This window comes from Scatophagus argus, chromosome 21, assembly GCF_020382885.2.
Source record: "Scatophagus argus isolate fScaArg1 chromosome 21, fScaArg1.pri, whole genome shotgun sequence".
NCBI classification, from domain to species: Eukaryota; Metazoa; Chordata; class Actinopteri; family Scatophagidae; genus Scatophagus; species Scatophagus argus.
Genome location: NC_058513.1, coordinates 3662488 through 3678143, shown reverse-complemented (window position 1 = coordinate 3678143; position 15656 = coordinate 3662488). Strand labels below are relative to the sequence as shown.

The 15656-nt window shown below is 39.7% G+C and overlaps 1 protein-coding gene across 5 annotated transcripts in view; it reads right to left on the bottom strand.

Moving 5' to 3' along the window:
• Nucleotides 1–12635, bottom strand: part of abcc3 (ATP-binding cassette, sub-family C (CFTR/MRP), member 3) — a 44909-nt gene extending 32274 nt beyond the window's left edge. For 2 of the 5 annotated variants that reach the window (XR_006841983.1, XM_046376384.1), the window contains exons 1-2: nt 12307–12634; nt 407–583 (exon numbers count right to left, since the gene is read on the bottom strand). Coding sequence is in view for 4 of the 5 variants with exons in the window: in XM_046376384.1 (XP_046232340.1) it covers nt 407–583; nt 12307–12342 (213 nt within the window). In the remaining variant the exon portion in view is untranslated. Of the gene's footprint in view, nt 1–406; nt 584–12306 lie in introns of all 5 variants that reach the window. The other 3 variants (XM_046376383.1, XM_046376381.1, XM_046376382.1) reach the window with 3 other exon arrangements.
• Between the last annotated feature and the right edge of the window lie 3021 nt (nt 12636–15656).

Here is a 15656-nt window from a genome sequence, read left to right as displayed (position 1 = left end):
TGTTACATTAGCCAATGGGGACCCACCGCTGAATAGAAGGGGCTTTATTTCCGTCAGTTTTATTCTCTCTGAAATTCTTATTTTTGTTGGATATCTAGCTTCTTATTTTCATTTGATTATATTGGAACAAGCCTGATTCCTTTTTCCTCTTCAAGCGAGTCAAGTAACAATTCAGCTCCATGTCAACCCACTCACACAAAGACATGAAGGAATTCAATATAAAGCCATTAGCTGTATCTTATACCTGCCCAGAGGCCTGGAGCTAGATGCTGTTTTCACAAACATGGTTTTATCTTCTTCTCAAGTATCACTATAAATTCCCTACACAAAAAGTGAGGATAATTCCGATTTCCACTAAATGGGCAGTTCTGTTATAAAATATGCAACAAAAAAAGTCTCATCTCACCGTTTTGAATCTGTTCATAATGGACATCATGATGTAGCCTCTGTTGTTCCTCTTGAGATAGAAGAGGTAGATGGGGCAGGCAGCCCAAAGGTAGATGCACGGCAGCCATGACAGGACAGAGAGCTGGAAACACTCTGGGAGGTCGGGCCGATCTGTGTGGAGCGTCTGATTGGCTACCTGCAGAAACACAGAAGACACGGACAACAGCGGTTTAGCCTACAGTCCTGCAGTTCTTATCAAACAAACACAAACGGTGCTATCTGAATCCTGCCACTGACCAGCAGCAATAAAGACCCTGACGCACATGTATCACTGGCATCCACCACTCACACAAACACAAACACACCACCACAACTTCATCCCAGCAGATGTTTTCCTTGGACTGAAATCTGTAAACACTTTGTGAATATTTTGTAAGTCTCTACGATCAAGAAACACAATGTGTCATTTTAGAAACCTGGCTAACAGTCTCAGTGTAAAAACACTATAATCTTAAGGTCCAAGATTTTCAGCTTTACAAGCAACCTATAAGAAGCAGCCAGACAACATTCCACTGTGAAATACAGTAAGCAGTCTGGAGGTAAGTCTCCTTTAGCACGTTAACTCAGCAACAGTTAGATAAGATTAGTGAGGAAATATACTTTATTGTAATTTGGTTGAACAGACCCAAGTTGTGAGCACTGTGGTCGTTATGCAAATTCGACCAGGGACTCAATCATTAATTTTAAGTGTCCTAGCTTATACAATTTAATCAGTTTATGGCACTTCCACTCTCCAAAGGAAGAAACAAAAGCATGTAGAAACCTTAAAACAAGGTCACAGGCCAGTAAAGGTTAAGAAAAGTGTTCAAGACGAGCTTCGCATGCGATAACATGTCATGGTTAAACTTTTTCATGACACTGTGTGAAAACAGTATGATTTATATTATTCTGCTGCTGAAGAACAATAACTGACCAATCCACAGGAAGTCCGGAGGAGAAAGGTAAAGTAAACATGAATCATAGTGAGATGTAGCCCTGACACAACAGTTATCGTGCTCCCTTGAACAAACACAGTTGAAGGCCCACCCACAGATGTAACAAAGATAAACACAGCTGCCAGCCTCCAATATTCAACACCACACCCATCTGCTGAAGGATATGTGTAAGACTAAATGTGTGTGAAAGTATTGTGGTGCTAAGTAAGGAGATGACAGCTAACCGCTTGTGCTGGTGTGTGTGTGTGTGTGTGTGCGTGTGTAGCATGGTGTCATAAGCCCTGAATACTCAGACCGTGTTGAACTGGTGGTTTCATTATTCTTCTTGACAGCAAGAATTTAACACACGGCGAGAAAACCCAAATTTGTGATCTATGAACACTTTGGATCAGATATAAACATATTTTCATTCAGCTGGCCTTTTCCATTTCAGCAAACCTGGAATGTCTTTGCCTCCAACTGAATCCAAGCCATTTAAAGTAAGGGAGAAGCAAATGGAAAAAGGGACAACACAGCACATCACTTACGTCTGATGCAGCTGCTGTTTTTCTATTGTGCAAATGGTGCATCTAACTAAAATCGTGTCTCTAAAATAGTGCTGGTTAATTTCATATTGGAACCTTTCAGTCATCTTAAAAGAAAAGTTTGGTATGCGCTTGTCAGGAGTTCAACGAGAATACAAATCTCATGTCCGTGCAGTAAACATGAAGCCAAAAGCTGACTGAAGACTGAATTGTGACCAAATACTAACAGTAACTGGCTTATATATCCATGGTAAGGCTGTCCTAAATACCATTTCTGGGATGTCAAAGCTTCAGTAAGAATCCTCTTGTGTATTTTTAGCTTTGAGTTAAATAACAAAACTAATGTCATCATGCCAATGGGTAACCTGTATCTGTTTAGAAAGAGGAATAAAACATGTACTACAAAATATAGTTGACACATTTTACCTGAGTCTTAAAAAAATGTTTAAAAAAATAATGTCAATTAGAAAGTTGATTGCTTTAGATTGGACTGTACAACAGATGTGTCCTAGGAACCAAACTACATATTTTAAAGTGTTTACAAGTCAAGACATTCCTTAAGATTAAATGGTCCAACTCAATTCAGTAAATCACTAGTTTAAAACTAGCTAACTGTTACTAAAAACTTAGTGATGAGTAAGGAATAACTAGTGCAACCTGGAAGCCTGTCAAACACAAAAACACTCTCACATCATCACTGTCAACTTTGCAAGACAAGATGTGACAGGCTAATCAGAGAGCTTTTGTTGTTTTTCCTGGCACCTTTTCCCAGCACCTCATAATTTACAGCATATAATTCTATTATGTGTTACAGAAGCACAGTGTCTATACTGTCCATGGCCCAGAATGCATTCTGATTTTGTTAGCCGCTACATGTCAGTAGTCTGTAAACAGCATCTCAGCATCGTACAGACATTTTCAGCTGTGGCACTCCAGCCAAGTGCTGCTAGCTGCTAGCATTATTAATTTAATTTAATGAGACATGGGAAAACAAATAAATGTCGGTGATTAATGGAGACAAGCCAGTATTTCTTTTTTGTAACAAGACGGTAGCAGTGCCAAAGGAAGACTATTTACAACCACACTTTGACATCAAACAGCCAAGTACACTAACCTCAACTACTGAGAAAACAATTATAAAGCAGACTGCATTCTCCACAGAAAACGCTCAGATAAGTTACAGCAAAAATGACGCAGCAGAGAAAGCCACGTTCATTGTGGCTGAAGAAATCGTGAAAGCATGAAAGCAAAATACACCCCAAAGTAAGACAAAAAAGAAAAAAAGTCACAGAGTTTTAAACCCATCAAAAATGGGATTGATTCAGTTTCCCAATTTGTCAAAACTGTTCCTTCAAAGTGACTCCCATGGTACCACAAGCCTAAGCAATAACATAATGAAACGTGTATCTGCTTCCAAGTATACCCATTCAGTTTAAACTGAGACATAACACTGGAGCCTTATAGTACTTGCACTCCAATGTTATTCATAAAATTTTGCCTCTACTATACATTTGTTATGGATGTAATGACTACTGTAGTTTTTGCATTGCAAATGTGTGCCCAGCACAACAACCTGAATGTCCTCCACACCAACATTTCTCCTTCTCGCCTGCCAAGAGCACATTATTTGAGTTCATACTGCACATAACACACATCCCTACCTCATTCACTGCGGAGCAACAGAGTACTGCACAGCAAACGTCAAATCGGAAAACATTCAGATGGCTCACTGCACAATGGGGGGAAAAGGCAATGAGCAAATAAAATGTTTAATGACTAACAATACTGGACAAAGAGTTTTTTTCTGTCCTCATCAGGTCTTATCATGGTGACAAAGGCATTAAATTTACATAAGTTGCGGTCTGATTAGTTTCTGCTACGGTGGCTCTACACCTTTTAAATGGAACACTCATGTGAGTGTACACAATTGCCTTCAGGTATTTGCACTTCTGTGTTCTTTTGAAAGACAAAGAGTAAATAGTTTTCATGAACGAAAAGATGAAAGTAAAGGCTATTTTGCATAAGCTCTCGCCTAAAGTCGCTCCCTTTTTAAAAATTTTTTTTAACCTTTCATCTGATAAGGAGGCCGTTTTCTACATTGGTGCTTATCAAACCTGCCAATGCTAATACAATCTGAAACAGAATATTATACAACTGCAAGGCACATGGAAGCTTGTAGAGTCTTGAGAAGGTTAATAGTAATTCACTCCCAAGAGATAATGAAATACTCAAACCCTGCACACTTTATAAGCCAGTCAAGTGTTGACCGTGGGAAGAAAAATGACCATTTCACAACAAAACAGGCTTCTACTGATAATTATTCTAAAGAAGAGAAAAGCTGCTCTTAATACACTGTAGTTCTTATTAAATGCAGAATGTCTGGCCTTTATTCCACTTTGCAGACTCTCAAGGTTGTAGTTGTCACTATACTGAAACCTGAAACTTCAACAAAAGGTGAGATGAAAAGGGTGAGATGCTTTGTTAAAACAGCCAGCCAGCAGAGACTTGAACAGGCAGAGTACTTCAATCAGGTGAAGAACAAGGAGTCTGAAATAAATCAACCAGAACCTGAAGCAGACAGGTCTAACCTACACCCAACAGGCCTGGCATCTTCCTCCCTTGTAACTCTCATCAGTCGGAGGGATGGTTGCATAGCAGCTAGTCGTGATCACATGATGGCAGTAGGGATCTAATGTCAAAACTTGAGTTCAGGAGGAACAACGGTTTATCAAGTGTTCATTGAGGTTGGAGTCCTAATCAGGTAAAATGCAATCAGCACTCATATCAATCAAATACTGAAAACTGAAGAATCTGTTAAATATATGTAATGTTAAATATAGACGACTCTTTAATTTAAGAGGTACACCAGCATTGCAGTCAATTTACTAATCCAAATAAAATGACCTGCCAACTAGTTCGATAATCAAATAATTGTATCAGTCGGCAAACAACCTCAGTGACAAAGTCAATGGCGGCAAGCTGGCTTCAGGTGAAAGATATTTGAAATCATACTGACAAAATTTAATCTGAACATTGGTACATAACCCAGTTACTCATGTGTAACTGATTTGTACAGTCAGAAAACATCAACAGATTCTAATCTGGGACAGTCCCAACTCCATGGCCTCAGATTTTGTTCATGTTCTAACTTGTGGTCTCCAGACAAACTGACGCTAACTCAAGTGACAGGTCCAATGTTTCCCAGAAGTTAGTGTGCAGTCATACAGACGTCACCGAGCTTTCTCTGGAGTCACAAGAAGCTTTACAACTTTCTTCTTATGAATGGAAGTACTCCCAAAGTCTCTGATGTGTTAAATTTGCCATAAAATATCACATTCCTTTAATCAATGTTCTTGATACCAATAACAACCTGCCCACCGGAGGCAGCCCACTTCGTTGTATTTAGTGCATTCATATTTTGGACTATAATCATAAACATAACTCTATTGGACTGATAATGCCGACTGGAGTCTGCTGGATGTATGAGAGGGTGATTTGTATGCAACGTGTTAGCCATAGCAACTTTAGAAGGTTGATAATACTCCACGTTGAGGGTGTGCGTCAGTCTGCTTGTTTTCAGCTCTTTTGCGAAGAAGCCAAGCACTGATTAACACAGCTTCAAGAGTAAAAGAACTGAGGCCTAACCGAGTACCTACAAGAGCAGTCTCTTACGCCACATTCCCACTTGTCGTTTTAAGGGTCTCAAATACCCAGACAGAATCCTGAAGAGGTCTAAGCCACATACTGTACAAAGCTTAGCTTAAAATAAAGACAGGAAACAGGGAAAAATCTAGCCTGGTTATTAAAAAACACGTTTAATATTGGGGCGGCAGACTTCCCTTATGTTTTCTAGTGTACTCAGAGGTTTGAGGAAATAAATTAGAGCGGCTGTCCATCTGTTCTCTATTACACTGAAAAGCTGTCGAGTGGTGTGAATGGAAGGCCGACAACAGTAAAGACTGCAGCGGGACAGGAATTGCTGCTGGCCAAGTTTACTTACAGTCTGACATGGACAACATTAGAAATGGTGTTCGTGTGCTCTTTCTAGTTTAGCGGACCAGATTATAAGACAGACATTCCTATTCATAGTGGACAAAAGGTTATGATTTAGAGGGAATCTAAACCAATAAAAATGTAACAGAACACACAGGAAGTGACTGAGACTGTGCAGATTGTAAGGACAATTAATCACAGACACGCCTGCTGAAACATATGAATAATGTGAAAGAAGTTTGGTAGGTTTGGAAGGATTTTGGCTTATTCTACAAATATAAATGATATAAAGCCAAATGACAGCATACAGTTGACATATACTAGTAATTTGTTTTTAGCAACATTTTGTCACAGGGCTGTAAGATCCCCTCTCATTCTGAGATGTAAACAAGACAGTTTCACAACTGTCAATTCCCGATTTCCTGCTGGGGTTAGCAGTTCGGCTCAGGATTTGGGGATTTTCTGGAAAATATTTAAAATGTTACAAGCATGCTAGTGCAGTGTTTAGAGAGTGAATAAAAGGGTGGGAACGTACTCTTCTCACATAGGACTTACCTAACGTACAAGTTTTTAAAATATTTTCCATATTATTGTTCACACTTTGGGGCAATTTCTACATTATTGCATGCTTAAAATGAGTTTTACATTACTGTAAACATTACAAACAATATATATTTATACCACATTGTGGTAGTGGTGTGTATTTTTCCACTTATGGTAATATTGACACAGTTAAGTCACCACTGACAGTTACAGCTCAAGATATCAGACATCTAATGAGAAATGCACAGGCAGCTAACACCACATGGTTCAGTGACCAGTGGCTTTGTGAGCAGCAGAAACGTGCATTACTGGTTACCTTCTTAAATATTAAAATGGCAATTTTTGCAGATTGCAGATATTATGATTCACTACAGATATTACAGAAAAAAAGTGCAGCAAATACATGACAGATGAGTCATCAAACCAAAAGAAGAACAAAAGAATTTCTACTTTTCTCTATTTCTACTATTTCATCCTTCTTACCACACTACACGAGCCAGTCATTATCAGTACTACTATGGTTTCCCTGCAGTCAGATTGTTCTTTCAGGGTATGGGAAGGTTCTGACCTTTAATCTACAATAAATCTCTGCAACACACTGTCTTAGACAGACTTTCATAAAGATAAAACATCTTTAGTAGTGCACAATAACCGCCGGGAAGCACTGGACCAAACACCCCCTGTCATCATGACTCTGACTTCTTCAATTACAAAAACTTCCTCTTTTCAGTTTCCATTGAGCTCCACACTACAACAGCCCAACTGATGAAGGCACCAACAGTTCCAGACTTGAGCAACACCTTACAGTCTGAGACAACATGGTGCATTCAACACAAACTCTGCTCCTCCTGGCTGTTAAACAGCTTGCTCCAGACAGATGAAACTGTCGGCATATGTTGGTAAAACTGATGGCAACGAGTTCAACACAAGAGACTGCACATTGTCACGTTGCCTTCAAAGTTGCCTTATAACTGGTTGAAAATAACAACTTTTGGTGAGTGTTTCACCGAATTTTTCTTCACAAAATCAAAAATTAACTCATGAAAGTCATGAAAAGACATCTAACACGACATGTAAATCACTTCCCAGTCAGCGCATCCAGCTACATGACCAAAAATTTGCATGTGTTCGGTTTAGGGTTATGCCTCTATTGAGCAACACCTCAACCCACCATGTACAACAAATGTATATGTACTGCAAACACACACAACACTTTAACCTTCTGACAATATACATATTTAATATCAATACTTGATAGGACTGAATGTCATTTTATCATAAGCAAAAAAGCAACACATGAAAGTTTTACTGTGAAGCACCTGCAGTCATTAACAGCAACAACATTTATACAGCACAAGAAAGGTGCTCACTGTCAGTCCATCACAACAGAATAGGGCACATTTATTATGCAGAATATTTTTTGTGGTGTAACTGAACATCTGGTGTACAGCTGTTGAATAACTGACAGCAAATTATTCAACAAAATCAACTTGATATTTTTGCACTTCAAGTATAATAAATTCACCAGTAATAAAAACAATCATTAGTGGTAGCCCTTAGCTGGTTTTAGACAGATTAAAACAAAGTTGGATTATGTTTTGATTTCTTTCCACAGAATCAGTGTTTTCACTTGACCTTATACTTTAAACAAACAAGTACAAACTTATACCACCATTTTAATATTTACACACTGCGTGTTATTACCCAGTCCTGCTGTGGGAAATACCCGTTACCACAGCAACAGTAATACGAACAGACTTCCCCATGGTCACACTGACACAGATATTTAATTCAAATTCGAGGTCTTTTCGATGACTTTCTAGCAACATACAACACAACACAAATACAATATGCTTGATGGTCAAGTGTGAATGTGAACACCTTCAAGATAAAGCACATTTTTGACTGCATACAGTCCATAGTATCTACTGACATGGCAATAACCTACGTGAGGGCTAATTTTACTAACGTACGGATTGCTTGAACTACCACTTATTGGTGAATATGAGAGGTTACATAGAAAACTTTTTACAAACAATGAGACTGCAAATAAAATCCTTGGTCTGGCCTTAGAGTTTATCCCAGATCATTCTGAACACGCACTGTTGAGTGCTGCTGGGGGATTACAACTGCCTCCAGTTTGTTTGAAGTGGACATAAACAGCAGCAACTATTTTAGGTCACCTCAGATGGCCTTGTAAACAAGTGAGCCCTTAGTGTAATATCCAGTCAGAGGAAAATCAGTCGCATAGTCTTAACCCTTTTTGGAACAATAAAGTGGGGTTTCATAGCAGTGTGGGCCTAAAGGTTTCCCAGCCTTCCTGATGTCAAATAGAGCCCCATGACAAAGTTTACTGAGATTTACCGCAAATATGGGGATATTTAAATGGCTTAAAAGTCAACCTATGTCGTAGCTTTAGCCCACGGTTTTGTCAAGATGAGATTTGTCTGAATCCTGTTTTAACAGCTGCACTAATCAATATTTTCATGACAACAGACTTAAAGGCCCACGTTTGTTGTGAAACGGGTTGAATTATCACCCATCGCTGCAGCTCACCTCAACCCGACAAAGCTTTTCAGCACCTTTTAAGATCATCGTTTTGGCTTAGGGGGCCGACAACCTCATGTCTGGTTCAGTTTCACTGCTCTCGCCCTCATTTCCAGCTGCAGCAGGCAGCTGTTTTAAAAAGCTTTGGTAAAACCATTTTACATCATGTACCCAACACAAAGCATGTAGGTGGCAAAGTTAGTGATAAGCTGTTGTGCACAATGGAGCATTTAGCTGCTGAAAAGTCAGATATTTTTATGGGTTTTGTGGAAATCAAAAACAAGAACTAAGAGGAGAGTGAATATTGGACAGAAAAACACCTCCAGTGAAATAAATGTATAATATTGCTCCATGTCTACAAATTTACAAACTTATGGGATGTCAAAAATGATTCACATGACAGAAGGAAGCACAGCAGGAAAGCTTTTACTGTAATGCAGCTGTAGACATATGAGATACACACAAGGGAAAAGCTAAACACCGCTTTTTGTGAATGCATCAGGCTATTAATGCAGACAATGAACACACTGAGTATTATTGCAAATGTTACATCTTCTTATTAAATGCTAAAGTTAAAATTAAGCTTTTAATTATTTGGCTTCCCTTGCACATAAAAAATTAATGTTATATTTGAAGCACAAACAATTAGAGACACATGGAACCTGCACAGTGCAATCCTTTGTTTGATCCCATTTCACATCTCTATCACAGCATTTACAAATTACATATTATCTGTGTAACACCCAGCCAAAGCATGGAGAACACTGATTTACCACAGTAGTAGTTCTCAACTTCCCCATAGTCACACAGCATAAACATAAAATTCAAAAAATTGTCAAGTGACCTTGGAGAAGTTACATTCTCCAAATTGGCATGTTCAGGATAAAAGAAATGTGAACTGTTGGAGCTCCTGCAAAGGCAAAATCTTCACTGTTTCTAGTCTTTCCAGTTAGGTAACTACAATGTTTGTATTTCACTTTGATGAACATCACTTTTAATTGTCGCTGTAAGCGTTTTTTTCATTTTATCTCAGTACTTCATTTGTGGTTCAGATTAAGTTGCTTGCAACATATCTGGTAACGACAAGCCTCCACCGTAGGAGTATTGTCTGTGAAACGATCAGTTCAAGTGAAGCCAGAAACACCCGCAATATGCTGTTGATCATATGCTTGCCTTTTTATTAATACTTTGGTTACTACAATGTGTTCAGACTCAGAGATAATAAAACAGCTGCACTGTTGCTGAAAACCTGTGCAGGCCTGTTTTTGTTTTTTTGTTTGTTTATTTTTAATTGATCAGGAATTGATAAGGGAATTGCTAAAGATTTGGACGTCCATGTAAAATCCATAATGGCATTATTATCCATAAAATCTTAACACTTCCCATTTCTGCTCTTCTGCTCGTAATTGGAAACTCCTGGTTATCCAGAGTCGCCAATTTTAGTTTCAGTGAAGGAAGTACACAAAGAGACCTCAGGACAACTGCTAGCAATACGGAGGTTAGCTACTAGTCAAGTCCAAAACATCAGTTTTTGCCTTAGACAGATTCTGAAATAAAGACCTTCAATAGGACAGGCGACTTTCCAATAATATTGTTGTGTGAGAGCTGTTTTAGTGATACAGTGTGTTGGTGCTCACCTCAAACCCACATCTTATGAGTCTGCTTTCTGTCTGTCTTTCTGTCTTCTGCCTCCGTTGTCTGTTTTTACTGGGAGATTTGCACATACCCTTCTAAAGGGTAGTTGCACCCACATATTGTGCTAGCTCTCTCCATCCCAGCATATTTAAAGAAATGCAGGACAACAGCTATAGTGCGTGTGGTCTCATGGCAATAGGAGGTAAAAAGATACCGACCAGAGTGAATTATGAACTGACAAGCTGACCACACAGAGTAGCAGGAAGAGCCAGCTGGTGGTCAGAGCTCACTAGCCATTAGCAGCTGCTGCCAGACTCTCTTTGTCCATGCTGGAAACACAGAGAGTCTGCTGGAGCTTTGACGGTCACTAGAAACACACTGCGAGTGGTACCTGTGTTGTAGCTGAGCTCAGAGAAGGTGAGAGGCTCGCTGATGTGTGTTTGTGCCTGTGGGGGAGTGTCAGTACACAGCCCGGCTGTTTATCATAGGATTATCACTGAGGGAAAGAATGCAGTCCAGTGGAGCTTTTATAGCCATCAAAACATCAAATCCAAATCATCGCGCCAAAACTGCATACTTAGAGGTTAAGCAAAAAAACAGCACAAACTAATGAAAAAAACAATCAGCATATACTTGAAAATGTGAACAATTTCACAGACACAGACTCAAGGGGCGGTGGCTGCAAGTTTAAAAAATACATACAAATAGACAAAACATTTAGAAAAGTAAGAAAACATTTTCATCAATTTAACAACATGCACTGCAAATTGTCACAACACAAACAAAAAGACAAAAACGATATATCGTATCACTATAATATCAGTGCAAGCAAATAATTTAGTTTATTGCTCAAAGTTTATTGCTCTAAGGAAATAATACAGTGAGCATGACCCCAGTTAGCTCTAACAGAGGGACATCATCCAGGTAGCCTGCAAGGTGTACTGAATGCTGACAGACAGCTTCCATAATAATATCCCCACTGAAATGTACTGTCTGTGGTACTACTGACTAGTGACCTTATTATAACACATCCTATGCTAGTTCCCATCTCCTACACTATTCATAATAAGTTGTCTGTGATGCCAAATACTCATATTAATGTAACAACCTCTTGATGGTTGTTTGTCTTTTGTGATATTTGTATAAAGTGAGCTTTGACACTGTATGTGATTATATCATCGTAATATTCCCAGTGGGACTATAGTGTGTCTTTAATAGGCTACCCATTAAGTACTTCCTTTTCTATGGTATTGTTATCGCTGCTGTGCTATCACTTTTAATCCTAGAGGGACGTAGCTGCTACTGACGCGAGATAAGTTTACAATTTACTGTCGTAGGTGTGGCATATACTACAATGTTTATAGAGTCCTTCCTCGAGGAAAGAACTTCTTCATACCGCAAACGAAAGAACCTAATTCAACATGGCATTAATTGGGAGCTTGTTAACACAGTAAATGCTATTAAGTGGGGTATTTATAACTAGCCATGGCCGTTAATGTACTTCTATATGGCTGCCGGGAAGGAAAACAAAAACAGCTAACGACATAACACTGCACAACCTTTTCAGGTAGGACGCGAAGAACACAAAAGGCCAAAATAGTTGCAGTATCTTGTGACATACACTGCAGTCATGACAAACCACCGGAGAAGATACCGGCTAAGGATGACGGAAACGTACTCACCCAAAAGGGAAGCTCTGGTCCGCACAGCCTCTCCATCTCCGTCGCGACAGGAGACCGGGAATCACCGGAAACCCCTTTATCCCCGCTACAGGTCCGGCCCTTTCTTGCCAACCAGCTTTCCTAACCCTTCGCGCGTGAAAAGACGCTCAGTCACATGCCACACAGACAGGTATGTGTTGCGGAGGCGCTTCGGGTCTCTGTGTACCCCTGACAGCGTGGACCGACCCGCGCCAGGAAACGTACCGCTCTTCCGCTCTACTCAGAAACGTAAAATAGAAGTCACGCAGGGCTGGTGAAGAATTATTTCTAGGTTGTAATGGCAAGGCGGGGCGTCCGCTCAAGGCCCCGCCTCCCTGCCCCCCCCTCCCACCTCTCTCTCTCTCTCTCTCTCTCTCTTACTCTCTCTCTCTCTCTCTCCGTCTCCCCAAAATGCACACGTAACATGACTCGACAGCACGTTGCTGAGTCATGTCGTCAGTTCACATTTGTAGAAAAAAAGGGCCTCAGACTTAACAGATGCTAGGTCAGATTTCAGTGGTCGAACTTAATTAATTTAATAAGGGTCAATTCCAGGCAAGAAGAGGGGTTAAGTTTGGTCTTATTGTAAGTCCTCACTGAAATGGGTGGTTGCGTTGGACAGCTTCTAATGTTGCAAGGTCAGAGCGCATTCAGTCCATTTGGAAACTTTAAATAAGAGAAAAAAAGGAGGCCGAGTCTAGAATTCACGATTTCAAGCCTTCACAGCCACATCTGTAAATGCATTCACCCAGTCTACAGCCACGCCCAATGAGGGACTACATGTAGCTGATGGGTAGTTGGATACAAACATTGTGAGGGAGTATAAAGCTCCCCTTCCCACCTCACAAACCGGTCATGCAGGTAATTCCCAGACTTCTGACTTCTTTAAGTTTGGGCAGAGGTCATCATACTCTCCAACAGACTGATAATTCTCAAAGATATAATCAGTTAAACAGATTACTTATTGTGATACTGATATTGTGACTTTTAGTCCTGTTATGGGTCAAGTTCCAATCACACCAGACCTGATTTTTCTGATTTTTTTTACACATGGTTGTGTGGCTGCATTTTTCATTGTACACTGCTCGTGTCTGCACCTGTACTGTTTTGTTATTGTTTTTATTCTTATTCTTATTATTGTTATATTGCAGTTTTAAATTGTGTATAACTGTTCACTTTTCAGTAGTATATTTTTGTAATTTTTACGCTAAGTTATTTATCTAGCTTATTTTACATTAACATTTATTTTTTAAAAATGGCTTGTTTTTGTTTGGAGGTGCTGACTTCAGAACTTCAGTTTGTTGGTTTGTGGTTACCAGCCCTCTAGGTTGTTAATGTGGGTCAAATGCTGAGGGCAGATGTCCCCACAGGATCAATGACTGTCCTGTTTGGACCTTGATTCACATGTTATTCTATCTATATTTCCTTTTCCAGAACGAGAGAAATGCCAGAGATAACCTGCTCAGAGGTGACATGTAATAAGCCCTGAAATGAGCAAGGGGCATGAGCAATCAGCAATCTCAGATTTGAGGATGCAGGTGTGAAGCAGCTGATAGTCCGGTGTAATGAAGTTGTAATCTGTAAGGTGTCAGTTTGCTCTAACCAAAGTGCTTGTTGGTCCCCCACACCTTTCTTGTTTTGGATTTGGGGATGGGGCTGCATCCAACAATTTCTTTCCGAAACCAAGAATCCAACAGTCATGGCCATCTTACGCAGTTGTAGTCATGTGAGGATTAAAATACAGTTGCACTGACAGTATAACACCATATCCGTTACAATTGCATCTAATTACTTTAACAATTGACTCTGGTTGATTTGAATCACATGTTTTTGTTTGGTTTGTCTGGAGTGAAAGCTATGTGCAGGTTGGAAATTCATAATCACAATAACTCAACATTAATAAGACATGAAGGCTTTAACTTGATGTACAAAAGCAGGCAGGGTTGGAACTTCTCCCTTAAGCTCTCTTTTTTTACACATATACACACACACATATATAAATATATATATATATATATATATATATATATATATATATATATATATATATATATATGTGTGTGTGTATCTCACATATATTTTGCACATTTTCATGTGTACACCTACGTGCAACGTTGTAATCGTCTGGCCGGAAATCCTGTCCAAGTGTGTGCATCATTGCTTGATAACTTGATTTAGAGGATTAGTACATCTTGACTTTCATTCTGATGGCAGGATATTCACCCCACCTTTGAGTGTGGCAGTTCGAAAGAGCTGTAAACACTTGGTTGGTTGAAAGAACAGTGGTATAAACTGTTTTTAGCATACTGACACCTTAAAAATGGTGGTGCGTAAAGCTCTAATGAAACCTAATGCTTTGCAAGTACTTGACTGGTCAAGGCAAATTATGTACTTGTTTTTTTTTATTCAGTGTGCAGTTTGATTTCACCTAAAGCATGTTATAGAAGAGGAAAGAATGCATGCTAAGAGTTCTTCCTGTTTACGCTGTTATTGAGTATCTGAGAACTGCAAGGTCATATCAGCCACAGAGTTACGAAAGCCTTGAAGTTCTCACTAATCTCTGAGATGTGGTGGTTTGTGTGACTGATCAGTTTTGACTGATCAGACAAAGCATAAAAATAGTCACATAGAAGAAAGACTGTTTGGTTTGTGGTGCTAATGAGCCAATATATTTTGTTGGCGGTTGGTGGGGTGGCACTATGCTGGAATTCCTGTTCTATAGGCTGTACAGGTACTCAGCTGTAAGGCTTTGTTAAGTCTCCTCCTTCTCCAACAGGGGATCTGATTACCAGACGTTAAGCCCTTCTGTTCTCTTCCTATGTTCCAAGAAGAGCTGACCTTGGCCCACAGGCAGGTACCACTGTGCCCCCGATTAGCTGGATATCCTTTCTGATGGAGTGCAGGTAAACCGGGCCACAGAGCAGAGAACTGGCAGAGTGTGAACTTACTAGGACATATGAGGGAAGCCCAGTGTTGTGTTTACACTGCAGGAGCTGTCATGAGTCGTCAGGCGTCAGCAGTGTCACGTTATGCAAGTAGAGCCTCTACAGAGCAGCCCCACCCCAGGATCTGTAAGCCCAGTTATCTCTCCTGCTGGCCTGGAGGGATTTCCGTCTGCCTCTCAGGGTGGTGTTTGATCTATACATCAGAGAAAATGCTGTGTTCCATTATTAAATGTATTAAATTTAAAGTTATACGTCACTGAAGCCCTGGGAAGTCTTGATGCTGCTTTTATAGAAGCCACTGCCTTTGTAAATATTACAAAATGAATAAAAGCTAGATTTACACTATGTTGCTGCTACTCCATTAATATTGTGATGTAGATGTATATT